The 27,470-nt window shown below is 34.7% G+C and overlaps 4 protein-coding genes across 7 annotated transcripts; 1 reads left to right on the forward strand and 3 right to left on the reverse strand.

Annotated features, from left to right (window-relative positions):
• Window positions 1-382: 382 nt before the first annotated feature.
• Window positions 383-2,984, reverse strand: LOC107617137 (FAD synthetase 1, chloroplastic). The gene is made up of 5 exons (XM_016318924.3): window positions 2,628-2,984; window positions 2,297-2,349; window positions 1,736-1,871; window positions 1,120-1,295; window positions 383-947 (listed from the first exon to the last, which is right to left on the reverse strand). The coding sequence occupies exons 1-5, from the start codon at window positions 2,888-2,890 to the stop codon at window positions 436-438; spliced, it is 1,140 nt and encodes a 379-aa protein (XP_016174410.1). The 5' UTR covers window positions 2,891-2,984; the 3' UTR covers window positions 383-435.
• Window positions 2,985-4,893: 1,909 nt separating this feature from the next.
• Window positions 4,894-14,275, reverse strand: ATM1 (myosin 1). 4 transcript variants are annotated; one of them, XM_016318920.3, is made up of 24 exons: window positions 13,896-14,275; window positions 12,705-13,093; window positions 12,398-12,499; window positions 12,121-12,264; window positions 11,877-12,027; window positions 11,734-11,761; window positions 11,239-11,404; window positions 11,067-11,130; window positions 10,913-10,926; window positions 10,742-10,826; window positions 10,107-10,210; window positions 9,836-9,974; window positions 9,226-9,344; window positions 8,866-9,018; window positions 8,675-8,764; window positions 8,191-8,268; window positions 7,726-7,884; window positions 7,179-7,385; window positions 6,818-7,023; window positions 6,540-6,675; window positions 6,311-6,440; window positions 6,076-6,222; window positions 5,807-5,874; window positions 4,894-5,695 (listed from the first exon to the last, which is right to left on the reverse strand). In XM_016318920.3, the coding sequence occupies exons 2-24, from the start codon at window positions 13,086-13,088 to the stop codon at window positions 5,036-5,038; spliced, it is 3,534 nt and encodes a 1,177-aa protein (XP_016174406.1). In that variant the 5' UTR covers window positions 13,089-13,093; window positions 13,896-14,275; the 3' UTR covers window positions 4,894-5,035. The 4 variants fall into 4 exon arrangements, with proteins under 4 accessions (XP_016174406.1, XP_088354622.1, XP_088354620.1 ...); XM_088498496.1 differs by having other exon boundaries at window positions 12,398-12,496; window positions 12,705-13,088; window positions 13,896-14,203; XM_088498494.1 differs by having other exon boundaries at window positions 12,705-13,088; window positions 13,896-14,072.
• A 4,080-nt stretch (window positions 14,276-18,355) lies between these two features.
• On the reverse strand, window positions 18,356-23,426 carry PYRD (pyrimidine d). Its single transcript, XM_016319277.3, has 11 exons — window positions 22,876-23,426; window positions 22,402-22,484; window positions 21,807-22,130; window positions 21,337-21,592; window positions 19,877-19,957; window positions 19,679-19,786; window positions 19,577-19,606; window positions 19,347-19,484; window positions 19,010-19,047; window positions 18,764-18,863; window positions 18,356-18,677 (listed from the first exon to the last, which is right to left on the reverse strand). The coding sequence occupies exons 1-11, from the start codon at window positions 23,014-23,016 to the stop codon at window positions 18,603-18,605; spliced, it is 1,374 nt and encodes a 457-aa protein (XP_016174763.1). The 5' UTR covers window positions 23,017-23,426; the 3' UTR covers window positions 18,356-18,602.
• Window positions 23,427-23,566: 140 nt separating this feature from the next.
• LOC107617507 (anthranilate synthase alpha subunit 2, chloroplastic) lies at window positions 23,567-27,149 on the forward strand. The gene is made up of 11 exons (XM_021110944.1): window positions 23,567-23,925; window positions 24,050-24,234; window positions 24,327-24,516; window positions 24,689-24,840; window positions 25,104-25,219; window positions 25,332-25,578; window positions 25,663-25,719; window positions 25,908-26,060; window positions 26,221-26,301; window positions 26,471-26,557; window positions 26,685-27,149. Exons 1-11 carry the CDS (start codon window positions 23,784-23,786, stop codon window positions 27,009-27,011), a joined length of 1,737 nt encoding a protein of 578 aa, XP_020966603.1. The 5' UTR covers window positions 23,567-23,783; the 3' UTR covers window positions 27,012-27,149.
• Window positions 27,150-27,470: the final 321 nt, after the last annotated feature.

Below are 27,470 nucleotides of genomic sequence, written 5' to 3' on the forward strand. Positions count from 1 at the left end.
ATTATTATTTGATAAAAATGTAACATTTATAAAAAATTTTAAAATTCTTAGATTAATTCTAGTTTACCTAAGAATATAAAACTCTGAAGATTGATTTAGTAACTAAATTTTGTTAAAAATTAAAGTGTATGATTAAAAATTACTTAAGATTATTTGTGATATCCCTCAAAACCTAAAAATCTATTTAGAAGATCCAATTCACTTATTCATGGATGAATTTATTTAGAGGTTACAGTCAGAGAGGGAGAATATTCAAGGAATATAAGCACTTGGTTTGGCAGCATTAACAAGAGGGTAGAATCTATACTCAAAAATAAAAGCATATCCCACTTTCCCAACCATTTTCGGGTATGTTCATCACCCATAATGATTCAGTATACTGTTGATTTGAATGGATATAATTAATCATTATTATATGAATTAAACTGAATCATGTCAAGTCCTGGAATCACCAAATTCAATAGGCAAGAACTGCGAATTTGGAGCACCAAAAATATCACTCAGACCTCCATCATAATCTGTTTCTACATGGACAAACTTCTTGTCAATAACTACCCTACACTGCACAACATTTTCTTGACCAAGTAAAAGTGAACACTTCTCATATAAACCTTCCTTTGGTGCTAGATTCAACAAGCAGGATTTAGGAGCAGACACCTTATGCTGCTCGACAGCGAACCTTTCTTCTTCGGTGGCCTTCAATATGAGACGATGCTGTCTACCTAAAAGCTCCGAGACATAGGCCATGTCTCCTACGGCAAGGGCTTCACGAACTCGGGTAGACGAAACCTGTCCCCTCTCTTTAGGATTACTACTAGAAATTACATTTGCAGAATTCTTGTCCATAACAGATTTAATTATGTAAGCTTCCATGCCATACTCCTCACACAACTTTATTAACTCCAATGCATCTCCGGCTGCTTTATATCCAAATCGGTAGTTCTCTCCTGCAGAAAGTTCCGGTGCAGAACCTCTGTCAGTTTATGTGAGATAAAATATTGGTTCAACATAGTAGATTATGTTTCACGAAAAGGTTCCAATAGCAAATAACAGTATTTGAGTAAGGTATTGTAATATAACTTGTGCAAATGCCAGTAAATTATAGAGCTATTTGTTTACCAGCAACAACTCCGCGTACCCTAAGCTCTTTCGATAACTTCTCAACAAATTGTTGCGGACTGAGATGCCGAACGCTTGAAAATTCAACATGGAACTCTTCAGGGACCATGTTGCAACAATAAGAAACCCATGATGAAAGAACTCTCTTGCGATCACAAGTAGCAACTATGGGAGGCCTGTATTTGAAACAATTAACAAAATGTATGTTATTGTCACTGACTTAATAACTAAACAAGAAATGCTGCTACGATTTCCAGTAGTTTGGAATCTGATATGCAAATTCAATATACAACATTGATTACACTATCCAAGGGCAAAAGTTGAACTGCCAATGCCACTCGGGCATAATGGCTAACTGATTTCCATGGGCTGCAGCGGAAGGGTAAAAAATATGAAGAATGCATAAACTCAACCTAATACTCACTTCAATTATATCTGACTATGATCCTATGCTAAACAACATTGTATGCTTGAATTGTTTCAATCTATAATGAAGAGTTCACCTATTAGCAAAATCTTGGCAGAAATCGATTTTCGGTTGAAGCAATTAACCAAAAGTGTAAGATTATCTGATGAATGCATGGCTGGCTCTATACAAACAAATACTAAACCATACCTAGGTTCCCATCCAAGTACTTTAGCCATTCCAACAAATGATAAAAGAAATGGAGGACCGGCCCTTGATGCTTGAATTGCGAGTTCTCGATGACCAATGTGCAGAGCATCAAACTTTCCCAATGCTACAATTCCACCTGGCAATGACTAATATCGAGTCAACAATACTACAGTAGTATAGAACATTTGTTCCACTTCTCAGGCTAAAGCTCTATTTTTTTACCATGTTCATCATCACTATTAAGATGCAAATAGCCTAAAGAATTAAAAAGATACACCAAATCAACAAATCAATCAAATTTAAAGAAACAGGAGTCTAATGCTAATAATGATTACAAGGTTAATGACAGAGCCAGCTCAGACATATCATCAATCACTTTGTCTCCTGAAAAAGCAAGTTACTTCGCTCAAACCCAAAATGGAACAAATATCAGAGAAAACAAATTACCTGCAATATAACTGGGATGCAATTGAAAAAAAGAAAAAAAGAAAAGAAAAGAGGAAGGGGGGGGGGGGGGGGTGTTTAAAAGTAGCATAAGGTGAAATGAAAGAGACTAATAACCTGCCACTGAAGATACTCCATCAGAGATAATTTCTCGTTCGTCTTCTTGTTGGCTTCAGAGAAAGAAGGGGTATCATATAAATTGATTATTGACCAAAGCACAATTACAAATAATGCACTTAAAAACTTAAAATTTTGCTATAAATCAAACAGAACAAACAAGACAAATTAGATATCCAAATCCTCGAACTAGCTAGCTTTATATGAGCAGCATGTTAACATCAAACCAAAACCAATTTTTCAGGACTATCCAACCATGAGCAATTTTTTTTTTTAAACTTTTTTTTTTTGAAAAAGGAAAGAACCCATTTAGTGAAATAAAGAGTAGAACCTGAGAGAGTTGAAAAGGAGGGGAATTTCGCCACGAGGCTTGGGTGGGGTTGCAGAGCAGCAAGACCTCGATTGCACTCTGTTATGGTTGCCAACAATGGTGGTGAGACCTCCCCAACAAGGTTTCAGAGGACATGGAAAGGAAAGTTGAAAGCTTTGGGGTTGAAGTCCAGAGTAACCGAATCTGAAGGTAGTTGGAAGGTGGAAATGAAGGTCGCACTCTCGAAAATGATGGGAAATGCGACTGCCACGACAACCCAACATTGCACCATCAATTTTTCTTTCTGATGGCGGTTCTCCACCTTCTTGCTTTGGCTATAAATTAGTTAAGGGTTAATCGGGTAGTTGGGTCATGTGACAAACCGGCCCGATTCTTCATTCTTCATTTTCATTGAAATTACAGAAAAAAAGAGAAACATTTATATGGTAAACACATTGGTTAAAGAGGGTATAATCTTAAATATCTGGTACGGATGGTACCTACACATTGAATTAATAGCAAAAATCTTAATTTAACTCTTAAAATTTTTAATATATGATATTAAATAAATTAATTAATCTCAATTTTAAATACATATGATAATTGAACAAATATTAATGCATTTAAAAAAATAAAAAATACAATATTTTTTAAATTTTGAATCATAAATCTTAAATTTTAAATTATAAATTCTATACTTGACTAAGAGTGTTTAAAAATGAACTTAATTTTCAATTCAAATTATGTTTTATTTTATATTTTAATTTAGGCATATAAAAATAATAAAAATTTATTCAAATGATTAGAGTCCTCTTTTCATTAAAAAGATAATTTTGGAACACTTCATTCATATTAGACCAACTTAGCTAGAAATAAATTAGTTCTAGTTTATCAACAACTAACAAGAGTAATTTTATTTATTGTTGCTTATGGTATCCCCCAATTCGACAGATCAAGAACTAATCTGTTGTATATTTGAGCTTTATTTAAAGGTTTGCCGTTGACCAATGGATTGCTACATGCATAAGACAGAATTTGAACCCTCAACACTTGCTTAAGCAGACGAATGAGCTGTATATGATGACAAATATTTATTGAGTTAAAAAGCTTAAATTAGTGCTAATGGATTTGTGAGTGGTGCAGGCCGAATACTTCATCTCGCAGCCCAATTCATGTTGTTTCAGCAAACTTCCAATACACAAAATTAAGGCTTGTCTAATGCTTATAAAGACAAATTAGAACTAAACACATAAAGAAAGAAAGTTCTGCATTTGCTAAGAGAAAGAAAAGAAGTGAGACATTTGGCATCATTATAGAGAATGAGAGACAACAAGGACAGAAGAGGATCAAAATTCAAAAGTTGGTAAAGCAAAAACATGCAAGAACAGCAGAGGTAGGTAGTGGAGTAAAATGAAAAGGCATTGCATGCCAAGAAAGACAGCAACAACGGAAAGAATGAGCAAGGAAATGAAGAGGCAATGAAGCAAATTGAAGGGAGAGCTCACCAAATAAAGCTGGCCTCACATCAACCTTTGAAGACAAGGAAAATAAAGTGACACTTGAGCATCATCTCATACTCTTGAGCTGAAACATTTTCTTTCAATTTTGTGCTTCATTTGAAATTTCAGTGTTATGGCTATCTAATCTTCATCTTTCTGTAATTGAGAAAGAGGCACATTATGGTGAGGAGAAAATTGGAAAAACCATGAGAGAAAAAGAGACAAGAGAAATGCATTGAAAAAGGCAAAGAAAATTTCTATGTATTTGTTATTTGATGAAATAGGATTAGTTCTCCTTACCAAGTTGGGATAATACTTGGTGACTGATTGAATTAGTGGGTTTTCCTTTGCCAAGTTGAGACAACACTTGGTTGTAGCTAGGCTTAGATAGAAGCTTAGAGTTTGATACTAGATAAATTAGGTTATAATTCATTGGTATTGGTATATATAATCAGTTTGATCATAGTGAAAATTCCACCATGATTGTAATGAAAACAAGATGTAAGTTTCATGGCACAAAAAAATCGAAGCAGGATACATGCTTACCTCATTCTCTTGTTCCTTACTCTGTTCTAGTTTTAGAAACAAAAAAAAAATCTCCTACATAATCTGCTTCTGCAAAAAAACTGCTAAAAGAACTTATTTTCTAAAATCAACTTAATTCAACCCCCTTCTCACCTTCTAGCATTACCATCAATATTTAAGCCACAACAAAAGAAATTCTGATATAGATGCAATTGACATACCAAAAAGGAGGGAATGATATACACAAATCACAACTCACAAGCTTGTATGTATGCCGAAATTTTTGATAAATAAAAAAGGTGGCTAGCAAGTAGCAACAGCCAACCCAATTACACCTATTTTATATTTCCTATTGTATTTTCCTCACTTTCAGATTATATTATATATATTTAGAAGAAAAATAAATCAATTCATCCTTGTGCTATTCCTTCTTCCCCACCATTTCTTCTTGGCTTTCTCAATTGACCCATCTTCACTTCCAAGCTTATTCAAAATGACCTTTGTTTCCCTCAGTCTTGCTCCATAATCCTTCTTCCAAGCTTCAAACATCTGCTTTAATCTCCTAAGTTCTTTGTCTGGGTTCAAACTGGCTTCAACTTGGCCAGATTTTACTTCAACCAAGAACTTTGCATCATCACCAAAAACTTGACTCCTCTGCTCGAATTCTTCAGCCAACCGGCTTATAACACTTAAACCAGCACTCATTGATCTTGTTCCATTGCTTTCTTGGCGCCTATGATTACCTCCCATATCCCAGCTATAATCCCTGTCATCACTTGCATTAACAGATGCATCTGAATTCCTTTCAGAATCATCCATAGCAAGACTCTTCTTTGCAATGGATAGGCTAGATTGTAGGGATCTCATTTGTTTCTGCCACACTTCTTCCATGGATTTCATCTTCAATTCATATTCAGACCATCTGTTATCATACTGTTGAAGACGTTGTTGTAGGATGTCATTTTCCTCTTCTTTCTCTCTGAGGGCAGCTTCAGCTTTAAGTACCCGGCGTTGTAATTCAGCTAGGAAAGATGACTTCACCAGAACCTCATCTGACTCATTAGTCTGTTTTGTAATTCATCATTGTAAGCATCATAATTCACAAAGTAAGATTTCACAATAAAATTCCATGATAGCATCATTTTGAAATGTTCCTAAAATTAGAAGAGAAAATACCTTTGTGCCTCCAGATTTCAGTAAACTTAGATCCCCTGAGCATCTTCTGACTAACCAACCACGGATAACTGCAAAATATAGCAAAATTAAAACTCGTACAGAATTTTTTAATAAGCAAACTCGTACAAAATGTCTGCTAACTATGTAACTCATGTCCATTGCTGCTTTGCACACTTAAATATTTGATTTCATGAGTTTTGAAAATCTTTGGTGGTGGTGAGATTTTACAAGCACCACTTTCAACATCCTAGCAACATACGTGTACTTACATGATTGTATGACAACTGCAGCATCAATGGTAGTCTTCAATCTGTTTCTCGCCAATATTGTTTTCGTCTTCTTTTGTATAACCACAGCAGCTCTATGTCTGTGCACTGAAGCTGCATATTCCTTTCTGCTTTTCTCTCCCCTAATAACTGCATGAACAGTAACAATGTCTCCATCTGTTATAAGCCTCAAGGAATATGAAATGCTGAAAATATTAGAAGGGGAAAAAGGAAATACATGATTGAAGAGTAGTGATTGATCTCCAAAGATTTTTGCGGTACAAACGAGCTTGGTAACCCCTGAAGCAACTTTGCACACGCAAAATTCCATGGAGCGTACGATTTCTAGTATCTTCAAGCACTCCAACCTGCAATAGTGGTCAAAGAAGCATAGTATTAGTAACCAGTTCAAAGATGAGGATTAAATGAAGTTTAAAAACTCATGTAGAATGTAGACATCTCTTTACCTGTCCTGTTCTGAAAAATAGTTTTGTGTAACCAACTTGATACATTTCTGGCAAAATGTTAAACTGATGAAGAATTGCAACAGAAACGCTAAGTGGATCTTGAGATGCAACATTTTCAAGGAGAAGAAAACCATATCTGATACACCATTCCCAAGTCAACAAGATACGGGTTAGAAGAAAACCATATCTGATGCAAAAATCATCTATGGATAAGGGGGTGTGGGGTGAGATTTGGGAAGGGGGCAGATGTTAATTAAAAGATGTCTTTCTCTATATACCTTCTGGCAAACTTTTGGTGGGACATTCTAGTGGGAAAGCCTGATCTAGATATTCGAACTACTTCCAGGACCCCACAACATCTCAGCTGCTGCAGTACGAGGCCTTGCTCGTATAATCCAGGTGATTGGAGGTTATTAGGTTTAATGCAGCGGATAAAATGTGGTGTAGTGCTCTCTAAACGTTGCATCAGTTGGAATAGTTGTCCCTGGATGCCAACAGAAAGATTTTGAAGTTTGATTGAAGCAAGATAAATATCTTAACCTAAAAATAGAAACTGAAAATTTAAGGTGCTAATGCATAGTTTGAATTTCATCATGCCATCATAAGTTTTGTTTAGGAGAACATAATTAAGTTCTGTACCTTGAATTTTGTGGCAACACTTAGCTTTTGGGAATCTGCTCCACCTGACTTGTGTAAGGGACCAACTGCAGGCTTCTCAGTCTGAGTAAGCATTTGGGTCGCAAATTTCTGAGGAAGATGACATGTACTTGAGGAGAGAAGTTGGATGGAATCCAAGTGCAACAAGTCTCTGTTCTTCTCCAGGAATCCAGTTGTATCATAAATTACCTGAGGAAAAAACAGGTGACATTATCAAATAGTCAGGTAGGATGTGAAACTTTAACCAATAAGCAAACCTCTCTGCTTATAAGAAAAAGTATAATACGTCAGAGTTTAAAATTTATTAAATATGAAAGGTTCAATAAAAATTTATGATTAATTACTACTAGCATAAATGTATAATCCATCAAATAGCATCATAATAAAAAATCGCAGTAGAATATCAAATTGCATGCAGTCGCAAGTTCCATTCAAAATCTCATTAACATATTCGGATTAAGGAAATACACAAGCACTTGATATAAAATAGAACTAATGTAAAATTAAACGAATATGAACAGATTAATACCTCCCCTGCATAATGACATACGGTAAAGGCCTTGTCTCGTTCTCCTTTGAAACAAGAATTAGAATTCAAATGTTGCTTAAGCTTGTTGGCAAATGTTAAATCTGTGCCATTTGGGAATGTGGACTCTTCATCCAACAGGGATAGTAAGCCCAATGGTTTCTATACACAAACAAGGAGTTTTCTAATCAGATATGGCAAATTTCCACAACAAAGAATAGAAATATATTAGCAACACCAAATTTCATCCAGAACACACACACACACAGACAGGCAGACTATTGCTGTCAAAACAATACAGATTACTTTCTTAATCGTTATTATTAAGGAACACAATTTGCCCTGCTTTGTCCAATAGATTTGCTCACTTTTATTAGGATTTAGCATGGTTCAATCTTATCCTCCATAATATGAATATCAAACACTACAGAATATTACAGAGAAAAAATGGGCAAGGAAGATATGTACCTTTTCAAAAAGATTAAGGCAATCTTGGTTATCTTCAAATTCAACTTTAGCCCAATCAATCCCATCTTGTATATATTCCTGAAACAAGGTTGCAAACAATTTTTATTTCAACTACAAGAGGTGAGCAACAGTTTTTTTTTTTTCCTTGTTCTTTTATATATATATATATAAGGTTTAATAAAATACTTTTAAGTGGTTCAATATTATAACTTAAAAAATAGTAGGAAATAAGTCCCCACTGCTTCAAAAGTAATACCAATAAGACAATCAAAGATGATTCAGTATAGGATTATTGGACTAAATTAAGGCAAAGACCCAAAGCAAAATCCAGTAGAGAAGACCAAAAATCTAAAGTAACAAAATCAGGGAGAAATCAAGATGAACTAGGACCCCAGAATGGTTTTGTTTTTTAATTTAGAATTGATATGAAAACATCATTATCCATTGTGGTTTTGTTTAGCAGTCATTTCTATGTGACGCGTACCTCTTGTTCTAACTTAAACAAATGACGATTGAAGTGTTGCTGTAATCTCTCATTAGCATAATTTATGCAGAACTGCTCAAAACTGTTCCTCTGCATATAAAATACACAACATGAACGGAGAACATTTCAAACAGGATAATTACCAGATAGAGAGAGAGAGAAGAGGAGAGGAAAGGAAAGTATAATCATACATTGAATGATTCAAAGCCATAGATATCTAGAATACTTATTGATCTGCCTGTGCGTCTTTTACCAACAGCAAGAGATTTGTTTATTTGTTCAACTATCCAATCAAACAAACAGGAATATATTGACTTCGCCAAAGCATCTCTTGCATCAATAGCCTACACCATAAAACATCTTACATTTAAGACAAGCTTAATACAATGTTGCCAATTTATGCAGGAACATTAATGCTGATTGACAAAAATTGGCATATACTCATTCAGAAATACAAAACACATTCATAATCAGAAGATGTTGCCTCACATGAAATTGATATTTTCAATAGTTACAAATAAAGGTTAATGTCAACACAGTACTTATATTACCTGAGAAAGTTTCAACTTTTGGACAATATTATCATTACCAACTTTCATTTTGCGAGTTGTTAATGTAAACTTGAGATCTTCAATGTCACAGCCAATCAACTTGGCAACGCTGAACAGCCCTTCAAAAAGCAGGAAACAAATTAATCTTCAAGTAAGATATTGATTAATTTATAACACAGGAAAGCAAACGAAATATTGATATGGTCGAAACCTATGCCCGTATGCATATTACAATTATACAAAATGAAAATTATTCGAGTTGAACTTCTGTCATATTCTTCCAAGTTTCCATCATAAGTGCACCAATAAAAATTAATAGAAAACATCTTTACACCCCCCCCCCCCCCAAAAAAAAAAAAAAAACAAAAGTTAACAGGAAAGTTTTCTTAATCCAGGGACATTCACAGTGAAAAAATGCAGTAATGTAACTTGTAGATTTAGGTTAATTTTCTCCTGCTAATTTCAATGCTTTCACAGAAGAGAGGATCTTCCAAAAGTGTTCACATATTAAAAGATAGCCAAACAGATATGCTTTTATAATCTGAAATCTATCGCACAGAAAACATTCTATCTAGTAAATTCAATCTGTAGACATCTGGAAATTTCTTACCCTCATCTTCAACAGCTTGAACATGATTTTCATTATCAATCACTGTAAACGATACATTTCCTAACCATAATACCGCAGCAAGCATTGCAAATACACTCTCCTGGTCTTCTTTGCTAATATGGACAACATCCAGTGCTTCCTGGAAATCAGTAACAGCATAAGTAAGTACTCTGCATGTCAAGCAATAGTTTCAAATGCAATCCATCAGTCAAAGCAGAAGGAAAAAAAACTATATGGAAGCATATACTCCATAAACAGTGGAAATGCATACCACGACTATGCGAAATTCTTCTGCATCATTAACACCAACAATTGAGTAACAATTGCTCTGCCTAAGATATTTGTATTCTTCAGCACTTCTTAGATTTAGCTTCTCTGAGTCATAACATCAAATATCAGAAAATAAATAATAACACAGCACTTATTTGGTTACTTAGAAGACACAAACAAGTACAAAAAGCTTAAACTACCATAAAAAATTAAACACTACATAAAATATCCCCAGCAATAAAACACTAAAGGAGAACTACATGCTCATTGGGCTTACATAATGAATTTCCATAGGAAAAAAAGGGAAGAAGATAATTGCATGCATCAAACATCAAAACAACTTTATTCATCAAAGAAAATCAGGAAAAACAGGTATCACTTGAGAATCAATTCTAGATCAGCCTAGAGTCCTAGACATAGGTGAAAATGGATCTCAAAATACTGCCCAAACATGGATAATTACTGTGAGAATAAATGGTGACCAAGAAACTCAGAATAAAGAAATCATATAGTTTTCATGGTTATCCTCAAATAAAAAGCCTAGATAACAGAGAATGAACAACTATACATCATATGCAGCAAATATGTTCAAATATCAAATAAAATTAAGATAGAAAAGCCCAATTAGTCAATTACCCCTTAGAGATGGTGGCGCCCCAGCACATAGCTGATAAAATATATGATAGGACCTTTCACCTTCATTGCATTGGACAACTCTAGACTGTTCAAATATCAAATAAAATTAAGGTGTCTTGATGTAGTATGAACAGAAATTGAGACAGAAAACTAGCTCAGAAGAATGATTACCTTTTCCAGAAGAACTGTTTATGGTATGATCATGCCAAGAGCACCACAGATCAACAGTCAGCACATAGATGCAAACATTTTCAACTCTTTTGTTAAAAACTTATAATGGAAGTAAAGAAATGTAGCTTCAGTCACAATTAAGTAGTAGACTTACATGTTTGGATATTAGCACCACATATTTTTCCAGTTTCACTGAAGTGAATCTCAATGAGCTTCCCCTGTGACAAATTCGACCGAATTAAGAGATAATTTAGCATCAAATATGAGATCAAAAGTCTCAAGAACGACCAACTGAAAGAACTGCTATGATTAATGAGGAATCTTACAAAACGACTTGAGTTGTCATTTCTCAATGTTTTTCCATTACCAAAAGCTTCTAGTATTGGATTAGTCTTCAATATCTCATACTCTATTCCACTTCCACCACCAAGGGCAGCTAAGTACTGCATTGCTATCTTTGCTGTCTCAGTCTTCCCTGCTCCACTCTCGCCACTGAATATGTAGATGATGAGAATTATTATTGGTCCTAATTCAAATGTGTTAAGGGGCACAATATTTCAGAAATCCAAGTTCATGCAGAATGTAGAAGTATCTTCCTTCGGCCAATGTATCAAGACTTCAGCAATGAGAAGCTTATCCCTAACTAATACTTTTCTAGAGCAGTAAAAGCATGGAGTCACTGTGTGACCCTTTTAATCTTGTGTAAGACTTAAAACCAATATTCAAGCATTACTTGCACAAGTAACAAGAAGATTAAACTTAGATTGAACCAATAATGATAACTTCCTCATAAAAGGAGAATTCATAAAAAGAAGACTGACCTTATAATTATAGATTGATTTACTTCATCTGGAGAAGAAAAAAAAAGAGCCAGAGTAAGGATTTGCTCAAATAAAAGGTGTAAGTGGTCATAAATTCGAAAACTTCATGCATACATGTAAAAGATAAGAAAAGAAAAGGTTACCCCGTATCATTTCTCGGATGGCTGTGTCAGTAATGGCATACACATGAGGGCTTTCAATTCTTTTACGCTTGTAGGCTTCAATATAATCATTACCATACAGAGGAACTTTCTTGAAGGGATTTATGGCAACCAAAACAGGCCCTGCTTTTGTCTGAATTGTACAAGATATGCCCATAAAGCTGTTATGACTTATGATAAGGAAGCAAATTGATGAGGGGAAAAAATCAGCAATATAAAGACTTACATAGATCATATTCTGGTTGTATCTATATTGTAAGTTGTATAAGACTGAAGGTTCGTTTAAATAACTAAGTTGCATGAGGTCATCCACTCCATCAAGAATATCAGGGTTTGCTGATACTAAGCTTTCATCGTGTACCTTTAAAACCTATGATTAACAATGTTAAATATTGAAGTTAGTTAATCAGACCAAAAAAGAGCATTTCCCAGTTGTCTCACTGAGTCCAGCTAGATGGAACAAACATCACTGTGTACTGTCGTAATTCTAGATCATATCTTACTTTCCCATCAGGCAGTGAAACAACAGACTCAGTTCCAGAAGATCTTATTATCTTCACTAGCTCCCAATTCCCATTTGAAAGTTGAAGCCAACACTGAACCTTCTGAAATAACGAACTTCAGAAGTAAGGGAAAGAAATAGAAAATTCTGAACTATCCATGTCTTACTAATAATGAGAACAGAAAAACTCAATCTCTTGAACTCAATAATTACATCAGTTATCCAACTAAATAATTGCATCACAGTTATCATAAACTGATTTCAAAGCCTAGAAGCAGAGTGAAATTAAAATTTGAATCCAGGAGTACCTTCTTTGAAGCATAAGGAGTTGTATCACACCACCTGCTTTCTCTAGTGGATGTAGAATTTGAGGAGAGGGGCAAAGGAACAGATTCTGAGTCTTCATCCCCATTTGATGGCCTGTCTTCTTCTAACAACCTAACCTGTCCACTATAAGGCGAATCCTCATCGAAAACATCCATGTTGCTAGCACAGTTGTGAACTTCCTTAGAAACCTCCACTACTAGTGCACCATTTGCAGGACTACTTGATCGAACTGGATCACCGCTTCTCAATCTAACATCTCCATTCTTGCTTGAAAGACCACCGTTCAGATTATTGGCAACTTTGAAGTCGGGAGGCAATGACTTGATAGATTGGAAGGCAGGTGGGACACTGGATGTTCTAGACATCTTCCCTTTAAAGAGTTCATACACAACCAATAAAGGTTACCATAAGCAATTGCAATTGGCAAAAAGAGAGATATTATTTCAAAAAGAAAGGAGTTAACTTTTTAAACAAATGGACCTCTCAAACTTTAGGAGAAGGCCCCATAGAATGACTTAATCAGATAAGCATATAATGGAGGGGACCATAGCTTAAGATACAGACTCTACTGTCTAGTGCTCCAGGCTTAAAGTGTTCAATGACACGTAGAACCTCATTCCAAGCTGTAAAATTCAATAAAACACGATTCATGAACCTCACACAACAGGCACAACCCCACTTAGCCTAACCTAAGAGTAAGGACCCTTATTCCCTTAAGCATACACCATCTTTTGCGGTAATGGAACCTAAACATTCTCGATCTGTTCCGTCAAATTCATTCACCTTTGAAAAAATACCTTCACTATTCACGCTTTTTTTTTTCCTTTTTTTTCCCTCTTATGAAATTAAAAAGAAAAAAAAAAGAGAGAATGCTGCAACATTCGCAGAAACAGATCTTTAGTTCTACTTCAACATCCATCTCTAAGAAAGTAAACTCCACAAGCATTGAAAATTTCAAACAGAGAACTAGAACACACATAGCTATCATCTAAGTTGAAATTCCTCGAGTAGAATTCAAAAACTGAAAAAAATCAACATATCCCTACAAACATTAATCATCCGTTCCTGCTCATTATAGTCTAATCAAGCTGAAGAAGCTCAAAACGAAGAATCAAAAGCACATAATCACCGAATTATCTTGAGTTTTAGTTTTCCAAAGCAGATCCACTTACCTCAGAGAAGAGTAAGATGAAGCTACGATCGAAGTCCGAAGGCAAGTGAAGAAGCGCTCCGTGATGTTATCGAAGAAGGATTAAGCTAAGATCTTGCAGAACGTCGCCGAGGTTGAACAAGTCTTCTGGTTGAGCATTGAACGAGTCAGAACTCGGTAACTCAGTAAAGAAGAAGACGAAGAAGAATCTGAACTAAATGCGTTCAGAGGATGAAGAAGGGAATGTTTGGATGCTAAGGAAAATAGAAGGAAGCATCCAAATCCAAAATCAAAAGAGTTTATGTCTTTGTGAAGTGTGTGATTTGTGGTATGAAAGAAGCAGCTTTTTTTCTCTTTTTGCTTTTTTTCAATCTTCCATGCTTAAAGTAATAATAACTCAACGACGGAGATTAGTTCTAATTTTAAGTTTTTAACAATATTTTAGAATTTAAATCCAATATAATATAAAAAACATTATTTTATTATTCGTAAATATTTCTATATCTGCTGATAAATCTAAAACATTTAAAAAAATATTATGTAGCACTCTAAAATTAATTGAATATTTATTTCAGCAAATTAATTGTGACGAGACATTGTTAATGTTACTAGAACTAAGAAGTAGATTTTGATTTTAGTATGTTTTATTCTCTGACCATATTCTGTATATTTATTTTGTGTCTAATTTTGGACCATAAGCTGGCCTGAGGTCCTGACCATTTCAATTGTTGTCCGGTCACATAAATTTTTGAAATTTTAAATTTTAAATTTTTTTGCGTTCCGCGTTTTTCTTTGCCAACCGAATTTGAAAAGAAAATTCTGCCACACCGTTTTGTTGGAGCCAAGTGTTTGCTCTGTTGACGAAACTACCCCTCACCATGTTGCCACTTCTGGCAACTAATGCTGGTGATTTTGGGAATTTAAACATGGTTGTGACTTGACGGTGTTCCATTCACCATTCAGTGCGTACGTAATCAATTGGATGTTGGAAAATTAACAAATAATATCATTTTCTTAATTTAATTAATCAATATCAATAAATGGCGTCGTAGAGTTTCTTCTATGTCAAAATTGAACCAATAATTCGTTAGTTGTTGAGTCTCACATCATTAACATTTTTCCATAAGGTAGGGATACCCACTATGTTGCTTGCTGCCAAAACAACATACATGATACAACTGCGCTTTTGCTATCAAATATCAAATATATCCAAAATATATATCAATTAAGTAATAAGATTACTACTAATAGCTTGTACGATAAATCATGTAAAAATTTCTTCTTTTTCTTTTATTTTATACCATTTAGGAAAATGTGTATTTAAAAAATTTGCATATAGAAAGTAGTTTTGATTTTCAACAACCTAATTCATATTTCATGATAATGTGAGAGAAATTTAATTTAGTATCTATTTTTTATCTCTGTTTGTATATCATTTTAGAATAAAAATATAAAATAATAAGATAAAGATATGAAAAAAAATTATATTTCTATTTATTCATGCTATAACCCAAAAGATAAAGTTATGGTCTAAATAAATTAGTCTAATTCTACAAAATATTCTAAAAAGATTCAATAGATCTACATGAGTTAACTTATCCCCATTTCTTAAGTCGTTTTTAATCCGATTTGCATAGTAAGTAAGAACTTATCATGTTGTTACCGATATCCATACAACTGTGAAATGATTTTTCTAATAATAAGAAATTAACTACCCACTATTATAAATCACAGGACTTTAAGAAGTAATGGATAAGTTATCATCCTATTTCTATAAATATTTTATTTGATCTAAATATTTCTTTAATTTCTAATCAACTTAAAGCTGCGTAAAATTCTTTTAAACTTAAGCATCGAGTTCATTGCTATCGTTCTCTTAAAGACATTAGAATAACTTCACCCTTCTGATGAACAAGTCCAAACATTCACCTTCACTTAAAAAAGTCAGGACCTCACATTTAGACCCACACCTTATTGATTTTAAATAATCCCTTAAAATACTATCGTATTTTGCGGTATACTAAATATAAGACAGAAATTTTAAATATTATTATTAATCTTATCTTTTATCGTTCTAAAACAATATTCAAATGGAGTTTAATCCTCAAAATAAGTCAAACAATGCTAAAATTGTACATTGAACGTTACGTTACTGTGCGAGTGTAGTGTAGTTGAAATAGCTACGTATCTGTGTACATAACTCAAATGAATTTTTAATGCAAATTTGTTAGTAATAGTAATAAGTCAAACATGAAGGACTTATTCTCCGCAAGACATTATGACTCTCTAGTACAACGAAAAATCTACATTAACAACTAAATTAATCAAAAGTATACACTTGAAGGGTGATAATACAATAACAAAAGCAGAAAGTAGCATATAATGTAGCTTTCAAAATAGCTTTTTAAAGATTAACAAATGAATCAAGACCTTGCAACTTTTTTTTCAGTGTCAGAGAAGAATGAAAGAGAGTGAAGCTCAATTGGTACCTAATTGATTTGAACACACTTTGATTTTGAAATGCAATCCACTAATTCCACTTTCTTTGTGCTATCAATAAATATGACAATGTCTTTCATAAATAAAAACTGCTTGAACTTACCATCCTAATCCACAGACGAGAATCAATCAATCAACCAAAATCAAAATATCTACTTCAATTATTATTGATAAAAGTACTTAAATTTTGTTTAAGTCGACATTTTGATTCAATGAAACTTTTTTTTTCTCTTCATACAAATATATTATTTAGATGATTGTTCGAAGTTTTACAATCTAATTCCTTCATGAGGATTTTTTTTTCAAAATATAAAATTTTATTTCTATATAAAAAAATAGTATTTGATATTCCTATGTCAAAGAAATAAAAAATTAAAACATATCCTCAATTATTATGTTTCTTATGAAAAAAGCTCTTCTTTTTTTCGGTATTGAAATTATTTTGAAAAATTAAAATATATTCTCAAAAATATATACAATAAAACAAACGTATTCTAATTTATTATTGAAAATATTAAAAACAATTCCTAATTATTTGTAATACTAATAAACAAATTCTTTTTTAATACTTAACTATAATATTCTCGAAGACAATATTCCTTAGAATTTAACTCCTTGAAATATATTTCTTTAACCTTGGAACAGATTTCTAAAAGAAAAGCCTTATAACAGATGCTGTCAAAAACTGTAGGTGACTACTGAAGGGAAGGGACATGTGAGGGGAGACGTAAGAAAAAGGTGAATGTTGACATAAGGGTAAGAAAGATGAGGGTTGAGGGTAGCTTTGTTGTGACAGTAATATAATGTTTGAATGATTGGATTGGACTTAACAAATAGAAAAGGTATTGACTGTGTGACAACATATTTGTATAAATTTAAAAATCCAAGAAATTTATAATTGTCTCTGTTTTCAATATTTAAGATTTTTTATCATCGAATATTATGTTTTTTTTTTTTCAGTTTATATTTTAACATAAGAAATACTTATCTATTTTTTAGATGTAGATCTAATATATATATATATATATATATATATATATATATATATATATATATATATATATATATTGTTTTTTTTGCAATATATATGTACCATTTGACAATTTCTATAAATAAAAATCTGTTCTTCCAAGGATTGAGGTAGTGGTGGAGGGAGTAAAAGTTGCATGAACCTGTTTAGAATTGGCACTGTCGGATTTGGATCTGATCAATGGCACGAAGGTAGGTAGCAAAAGTTGGGAAGGGTGAGGACTCACCACCTGATTGAGTCTCCAAAACTTTAAGAAAAGGGCCGGCAAATTAAGGTGTTATGCAATTATGTTGTCCCCTTCTCATGTCCTATTCCCAATCCCAAACCCTAATTTAGATAATTGGGCTGGGCTAGAACCCCTTCTGACCTACCTTGAATTGTCTATAACATTCGTAATCAATCAATTTGAGTTAGTCAAATAATTAACTCACTTATCCACTTAAATAAATATCTAAAATTCGAATATTAATTTGTGCATACAATAATAAACGAAACTTTGATCTACAATGAATATATTCATAACCTTAATTTTTTTAATAGACAAAAGATAAAAATATCCAATATGATTTGTTTGATTAGAAGTGCCTTTTTTCAACTCGCTCTTTATTATTCACCGAGCTAATAGGATGTGTTCAATTAATTTGAATCTCATATTCTATCTAACCATAGGAAAGAGAGAATCAGCTACAAAAGAGTTAAAAAGTTTGTACATGTAACAAATATCTTCATCATTGAATACATACAAATTAATTAATTCCTGGAATATACGCCTTTTCTGAAAAAGGATTCTTAGAGTTCATTTCATCGGAGTTTGTCTAAGACCTTTTCTTTCTAAGTTGTAGAGATTTTGATCTGATCTAGTGTCTCATATGGATGTCATACATGAACACATGCATGTTATATATTATCAGAAAATATTAAAAGGCATATTATGGAGGGTTGCCATTTGGCGGTTTATTGTGAAACAATAAATAGCCGAAAATCAAATATTATTTTTCCCGAATTATCTCACAACCCTTGCTTTTACAGGTCACAACATGTGCACACAAACTGCCAGACCCAATAAAATAACAATGCATAATAATTTAGCATCATGTGTAATGCAAAAAAAGGGAGGAGAAAATGCAAATTGATTTTGCATCTTTGGTATTGTCGAAAAAGAAAAGGAACATTGATACAACTTTAGACGTGGATAGCAAGTCACCTGCAGTCTGCACCAACTGCTTCAAGAATGGACTTGAAACCATCTCTTTCCAAGCATTCAGCTAACTCAGCCTAAAACCAATCAAGTAAGAATGAGAATTTTGGTGAATTAGGGCCTTCAACCAACCACAATCTTGAACATGTGCAACTTTTAATACCTTCATTTGTGGAATAAGTGCAGGTCCCCCATAAGCAAAAGCAGTATATAGCTGAACAAGAGTTGCTCCAGATCTTATTTTCTTGTATGCATCCTCACCACTAATTGATACCAAAACTTATGAGAAATTATTGTATAATTTATTTCCAATTTTAAATCATAAAAAGAATACTTATAACAGGTAGGTAGGTAGGTAGCTAGAAACCAAACTATACACATGAAGTAGAGGAGAAACGTGCAGTTTTACCTGCTAATGCCCCCACAGCCAATCAAAGGAATCTTGCCCTGATTTACATTAAAAATTGACAATTATTAATGACAACTGATGCCAAGGGAATGGATCTTGTCATGTAAAAATGACAGATCACAACAACTGATTAGATGCTCCTGAATCCTATATAATTAGCTCCACCAACTTAATAAATTGGTCAAAATCAATGCATAACAAGTGATGTGAGATTTTTATATTAGAGGAACCATCCTTAGGTATGCTAGAATGAACTGGAGATATAGGACTTGGTGCTCTAAACCAACTATTATAGTAGTTCTGTTTACAAATCACAACGAAAAAACAAAAAGCATACCCGTGTTAAGATATACATCTGCTTCAAGATATTGGTAGAGAGATCAAAAAGAGGCTTCCCACTCAACCCACCAGCTTCTGAAGCTAATGGATTGCTACTGACAGTATCTGGTCTGGAAATGGTTGTATTTGATATAATCTTGACACAATAAACAAATGAAACTAAGCACAACTTAAGATTGCATCGTTCTCAAGTTTGACAATTGAGAGTACCAAAGAGTATAGACATACCAGTCCATCCAAGTTAAGGGCCACAGCAACCTGTAACCAAAGTATTAGCCATTAATACAGCATATGATGAAGATAGGAGAATAAATTAATATTCAGACTTACTGCAGCAATGTCTTCAAGGTCGTCTTTTGACAAATCTGGAGCAATTTTTACCAGCAACGGAGGTGGACCCTCATCACCCCATTGCATTTCATCACGAGCAGCTTGAATCTTCGCAAGAAAGGAAAATTGGCCAGAATCAATCTCACAATTATGCAAGACAAGAAACAGAACAAGAAATCATCACATTTTAGTTTCTACCTTCTTCACAAGATCCTTCAATTGCTTTCTTCCTTGAAGCATGCGCAAGCCAGGAGTATTGGGTGACGAAACATTAATCACCTAGGAAAGGATTAAATCATTAAACAGTAGACGTTACAAGGCTTTCGTCTCAACAGTTTGCAATATACCATTTGGATGCACATTCATATGTACAAATATGTACGCTGGAGTAAGTTAAACAAATGTTAAGCCACTAAATAACTTTCTATCGAATTTTTTTTTCCAGCACCTGTTTATGCATTATGTCTTTATTGATGTGTGTAAAGAGAATAATTTGATCATACTTTTATTGATGTCCAATATATAGTGATAATTCAATGGTTGAATTGATAAATATTCATCCTTTATAAGAAGTTATTAAGATGAAAACATGCTTGAAACAACCATGTGTATAGCATCAAAGAGAAGCTCAAAAACATAATCTTATGGTCCAGGCAGTCAAATTGAATATTTGAATGCATGGGAATTTCAAAGTGTGAGAAACATTAATCAAAGCTCATAAGGCTTTCTCTGAACACATGAAGCTATTGTCATGTTGCACCAGACACTACAAAGTTTATTGTAACTCTATAGTTAGTAGGTGTGTGCCCACACTTCAGACATGATCACAATATGCAAAGTGCAGGATAGCAATAATTTTATTTTTATAAATAGAGTAAATGGTTAAATTAGTCTCTGAAAGATCATTCGTTCTTTAAATTGGTCCCCGAAAGACTTTTTTAATCAAATTCGTCCTTTAAAGATTTCAAATTAGTCATATTAGTCCTTCTGTCACTTTGTTTGTTAATGGTGTCAAAATTTGCTAATGTGACACATTAAGTAATACTCCAACACACACCTAAGAGTCTTAATTGACTATTAACATAATAAGTTTATGAAATTAGGTCAAATCAAAACCTAATTGTAGAGAGAACTTGAGGCATTGGAATTTCTCAATTTGGAGTTGATTTTATCTGATTTCATAAATTAATCATATTAATAGTCAACTAAGACTTTTAGGTGTGTTGGGGTGTCATTTAATATGTCACATTAGCAAATTTTGACACCATCAACAAACAAAGCGACGGAAAGAGTAACATGATTAATTTAAAATCTTTAAAAGACGAATTTAATTAAAAAAATTTTCTAGGGACCAATTTAAAAAACGAGTGATTTTTTAGGGACTAATTTAATCATTTACTCTTTATAAATAAAAAAAAGGGGGTAAAATTGCACAGATTCATGTCGACCCAACAAACAAGAATAGATACTAACTAAACTTCTAATTACATAGACTGCACTTATCAAACTGCACAAACTAATTTACCAAGTATATATGTTAGGAATTAAAGAAGTGTATGTATACATATAATCAGCACTCAATCGTATGGAGATGGGATTGTGTCATTTAAGTTTTACATCTTTCCTTTCTTTAGGCATATAAGAAAAAGAATGCTTACCAAGTAATCAGCATACTGAGACAGTGTATGAACCCCTTGAACATAGTCTGCTGCAGCATCTTCACTTGTCTTGTTCTTTCCAAGATTGACACCAAGAATACCAGGGCCAGCTTTCCCACCATGTTTGACATCATTATTGGATGTACGTGAACTAGATGAAGTTTCATCTAACTTCCTCTTACCATGCTGAGCACCCAGGCGCTTTGCAACAGCAACAATTCCTTGACTATTAAAGCCACATCTATTTATAATAGCACTGCACATTTAAATTACCATTATTAGAGAAACATAGATAATTAACAGACAATCCAAAAATCCATCATATGAAAAGTAAAACTTCTAAATCTTGAATGATCACAAATTTCTTCTACATTCTAAAGAGACTAGAAAAATTAAACAACGAAAAAAAAAAATCCTATATAAATTATTCATCTGCAGCAGAGGAAAGAAAAAAAAATACAAACTCTTACCCTTCTTGTCGCAACCTAAAAATTCGAGGCTTCGGATTACCATCCTGTGGGACAGGAGTAACGGAGCCAACCTCCACAAAGCCAAAGCCCATACCAAGTAATCCATCCACAGCCTCAGCATTTTTATCAAAACCTGCAGCAAGCCCTACAGGGTTGGAGAACTTCCTTCCCCAAACCTCTAGCCCTATGATTGGGGGGTCAACCCTCTTCTCTCTTGGAACCCAACCACGAGCTGCAGCTGAAACAGCTAGTGTGTGTGCAAACTCCGCGTCCAACAAAGCAAAAAAAGGATTCACAAGTTTTGTTGCTGAGAATAACCATCCACTGCAAAGAAGATAAATCTGGATCATCATTGTTCATGTAGGAATTATACAATTCAATTCCAAATCGTGCATTATCAGACACCTATATCTAGAGAAAAACCTTTACACTTCGTATAAGAAAGTATGCAGAACACATTCCCAGCTGATAAGAATTGTTTAAAGCATAGCCAGTTTATTTCCTTAAAAAAATGCAATACAACATATTAATACCAGATGCTGATTAAAGATGCAAAACAAAATGCATACAGCAGTCAAACTCCCAAATGAAGTACCAGAAAGTAGCTTCATCCACAGTACTCACATAAGCTCCACCAGCTATAACTATGCCTATGGTGGCACCTGTCAACAACCTTCCCTGTTATTCAAAGTAATCACTGGTAAGTAAATGACCTCAGATGTCAACATAGTATAATGTATAATTAAATACTGATACAAATAATAATAATAATAAAAATGTATTTTACTACGAACTCAATCACAAAATAAACAAATTGCTCGTTTTCCCCACAAATATTTTTGCACTAATTTATTAACATGTGAGCTCACCCCCAACAACATGCACACCGTTTGCTTATTGCAGCATGGAAAGCGAATAAGGCACCTTCCAACCTAATTTCTATCGCATAAGTTATTCTTTACGATGAAAATGCAAGGCATCATAGCAACAAGACAATGCACTTATGCAATGACAATGTAAACGAACATATATGCACACGTGCGCATACAAGAAGGTAGAAAATGCATACTTTCTTGGAATGGTGACTGATCTTAGGAGCACTTTCTGGTGCGGAAGTAGAGAAGCATCTGAAACGAGGAAGTGGAGGATTCGAACAAACCCTTCTGAGCAAAACCTCTTTCAGTAACTTTCTAGAAGACCATGCTGCCATGAGTTCGAAGAAGAATTTACAGAAACCGTAACTTTAACGCTATGTCCAGAAGCAGAATCCACGAAAAAAGTAAGCAGAAACAGCGAGAGATTCCCAAAGTTCCAACCTTTCCGCTTCGAAAAACTTCCAAAGCGAAAAAGGGTAAGTGAGAAAGCACAAGAGAAATAATATGGAACCTATCGTGCTTCCCAGAGCAATACTACTAAGAAGGTTGAGAAGTGTGGATTTCGGGAGAGAGTAGCTGCAATACTTTCAACTCGGGGAATGGAATGCGGCGGCAAAGCGGTATTCGGCGGCGTAATTGCCGTCGCGAGTGGAGGCGGTGTGTTACAAGACGCAGAACTAAAACCTCTGGGTTCAACACTTCAACCACAAAACGAAGGGGAAAAGCACCTTTCTTCTAATCAAACGACCTCGTTTTGATCGTCGTAGAATAGGTCATAAAAACTTAATGGGCCAGACCACTGGGTTGATAAGCCCATTAAAACATTTTAGACAAAAAAATTACAGCCCAAGAAATTTAAAATGATAGCCCAGACTAGCCCAACTCAACCTAATCCGAGGAAACGTTAATCAATAATGAGCTGAAATGATTACCAAAAGAAAAGAATAATGAGCTGAAATAGGCGGCGCCGCTGCTATTCTCCGCCGCATCAGCAGATTCAATGGGAGTGACCGTTAAAACTTGACAACTGAAGAAACTGCGTCTTCCTCTTCGTTCTTCTTCTGCTTCTCTCTCTCTCTCTTGTTCTGAGCTTCTAATTCGGATGGAAGCTCTAGCTATTTCAACCGTCTTAGCTCGTCCTACTCCCTCTTCCAATGGAAGCTTCTTCTCCGGTTTCAGATCTAGGTCTCAGCTGCGCCTCCGCCGTGGGACGCTCAGATGCGCTGCTCAATCTCTTCCTCTAGGTCATTCCGACTCTTCACTCTCTTTTCGCATTGAAATTTTTGGATAATTATCAAATTCTATCAATCTTTTATAGTTTTATTAATGGACTCTTTTTTTTTTTTTTTTGGTTGCTGTTGTGTTCAGTGGACAATGCAGCGAAATTCATAGAGGCTTCGAAGTTGGGGAACGTGATACCACTTTACCGATGCATATTTTCTGATCATCTGACGCCGGTTCTTGCGTACCGGTGCTTGGTGAAGGAAGACGAGAGGGATGCTCCAAGCTTTCTCTTTGAGTCTGTGGAGCCTGGCCTCAGTGTTTCAAACATTGTGAGTGAACACAATAAATAAATAATCCTTTGTTTTGGTCTAATTCTATTGAGTCTTGTTCTTTCTAAACTTTGTGATTAATCTTGTGTTAGGGGAGGTACAGTGTGGTGGGAGCTCAGCCATGTATGGAGATTGTGGCCAAAGAGAACATGGTTACAATCATGGACCACGGGGAAGGATGCCGGACCGAGGAGATCGTCGAGGACCCTATGGTCATTCCTCGCAGAATCATGGAGAAGTGGAAACCCCAACTCATCGATGAACTTCCAGAAGCATTTTGTGGTAGGTGAATCAAACTCACTCATAACTGCATTTGTATGCATGTAGGTCTATTTGTCATTACTGCTTCATGCATTTTCCCACACTTGAGATAAATATGAATGAGATCATCAGTGATATAAAAAATATCCCTGGTATATTTTTAATTTACCATGTGCCATTTTCTTTTCTCCAGGTGGTTGGGTGGGTTATTTCTCTTATGATACAATGCGCTATGTAGAAAAGAAGAAACTACCCTTTTCTTCTGCCCCAATGGATGACAGAGGCCTCCCTGATGTTCATCTGGGCCTTTATGATAATGTTATTGTGTTTGATCATGTTGAGAAGGTACTGTCATATTTACCGTGTATTGTACAAGTTTTATTTTAGAGAATTCTTGCTTCGGTGTATGATTTTATATTCACCTTTCATGTTAACAGCAATACTGATTTTATATTCACCTCCCATTTGACCTGAATAAATGGGATAACTTACTAGAGCTTGTAGCAAGATGTACTGAATCTTGTAATTAGATTCAAACAAGTTATGTTCATTAGAATCACAACTTGGAGAATAATTTCATTTTATTTATTTGAGTATGTTCAACTCAGAAAGCATACGTGATTCATTGGGTTCGGTTGGACCGATATTCTTCTGCTGAGGAAGCCCTCAATGGTGGAATGGAGCGACTGGAAACTCTAGTATCTAGGGTGCATGACATAATTACGTGAGCAATCTATTCTTATCCTGTTAATCTTCTTCTTGGCCTAATTATAAAATTGGGATGGAATTTGGTTATGTTAGATTTGAGTATCTACGTTTATCATTGTCAATATCAGCCCAAGGCTGCCTGCAGGTTCAATAAAGCTACACACTCGTCTCTTTGGTCCCAAACTGGAGATGTCAAACATGACAAGCGAGGAATACAAGCAAGCAGTTTTGCAGGCTAAAGAGCACATATTGGCTGGTGATATTTTTCAAATTGTACTGAGTCAACGATTTGAACGGCGAACTTTTGCCGACCCATTTGAAGTCTACAGAGCACTGAGGATTGTTAATCCTAGTCCATATATGACTTATTTACAGGCTTGTCAATTTCCCTTGACATAATTATTTATAAGTTAGTCACACCTTCAAAGGTTAGGTTATTTAATCATTTACTGTTAACAGGCCAGAGGAAGTATTTTGGTAGCTTCAAGTCCAGAAATTCTTACACGAGTAAAGAAGGTAGCATTCTGTAACAATTAATCAAATACATAGCATCATCTTTTAATTTTCATACTTGGAACATAAATAATTTAATTCTATGATATAATTATAATGGGATTGTTGACCTTTTTAAATTGCTCTCATTTTACTTAACTTTTGGTAATGCCATGAACTTTATTAATAGGTGTTTCATATTTTGTTTGCAGAAAAAAATTACCAATCGTCCCCTTGCCGGGACTGTTAGAAGGGGGAAAACACCAAAAGAAGATATGATGTTGGAGAAGGAACTTCTGAATGATGAAAAGCAATGTGCAGAGCACGTAATGCTAGTTGATTTGGGGAGAAATGATGTTGGAAAGGTTTATACTTCTCTATTCTGGACTTGTGTCTTCAAATTTCACGTTGAATATATTATTACTAGAATATGAACCTAATGCTTTTTAATAAGTTGTGCATCCCCGTGTCAATCATTTCTTCTATTGTTCTAGCTTTGTGGTTTATGAAAGATTGATTATGCAGGTCTCAAAACCTGGTTCAGTTCAAGCTGAAAAGCTCATGAATATTGAGCGTTATTCCCATGTCATGCACATTAGCTCAACGGTAATAGTTTCTTCTATTGTTGATTCATATATATGGGAGCTAATGAGCTAGTTTCCCTTTGTTTTAGTTTATTTGATTTAGTTTTTCAAAAAATCCAGTTTCTCCAGCCTGATCTGTTTGAAGTGAAGAAACTTGTCTCAAATGATGGAAACTGTATTCATCTTTGCAGGTTACTGGGGAGTTACTAGATGATTTAACATGCTGGGATGCATTGCGTGCCGCTTTACCTGTTGGTACAGTTAGCGGAGCACCAAAGGTAATGTTTACCTGTACTTTGTAGATGTAGGGTCTTGATTATTACCAAGTCAATAGTGCAATCAAATATTTGACTTGTTTGGGGTCCCTAAGTAGTTGTCGATGTCATTGTATATGCTGGAAAACAGGTGAAAGCCATGGAGTTGATTGATCAGTTGGAAGTAAGAAGACGAGGGCCATATAGCGGGGGGTTTGGAGGCATATCTTTTGCCGGTGATATGGATATTGCCCTTGCTCTGAGGACCATAGTTTTCCCTACCAACACCCGTTTTGACACAATGTACTCGTACAAGGATGTCAACAAACGCAGAGAATGGATTGCCCATCTTCAGGCAGGAGCAGGAATTGTGGCCGACAGCGATCCGGCGGATGAGCAAAGGGAGTGCGAGAACAAAGCTGCTGCCCTTGCCCGTGCCATTGATCTTGCAGAATCTTCTTTTGTAGACAAGGAATAGTTTTATCCAGGAATTGACAATGTAGGAGCAAACGATGGGATTCCATCATTGAAGAATCGTATTTTGTTATCTTGACTTGGAATGTAGACCAAAGAGGAAAAATGTAAGTCTTAAGGTATTTCCCCTCGTTTTTGGAAAGAGGATGGAAGTGGATGAGAGGATGGAAACAAACGGACAATAAATCATAAATGAAAAGGTAACTAAGTTAGGTTATCCTTCTCAAGTAGGGATGGCAATACAACTCGTACCGCAACTATTAGTATCCACCCTGCTCCTACTTAGTTGGGGCTAGTAATTATACGATCTGGTGCAGGATGGATTTTGAGAGAAGTAGAGTTGGGGTCTGGATGTACCTGCCCCAACAAGAGGTTATAGAAGCGAAGCTGGGCAAATTAGGGATTTACGGTACAAGTATTTACTACTAATAAATAATAGTAGAACTAGTTTTATATGGAATAA

This window comes from Arachis ipaensis, chromosome B9 (assembly GCF_059453495.1).
Source record: "Arachis ipaensis isolate K30076 ecotype BB chromosome B9, ASM5945349v1, whole genome shotgun sequence".
In the NCBI taxonomy this organism is placed as follows: Eukaryota; Viridiplantae; Streptophyta; class Magnoliopsida; order Fabales; family Fabaceae; genus Arachis; species Arachis ipaensis.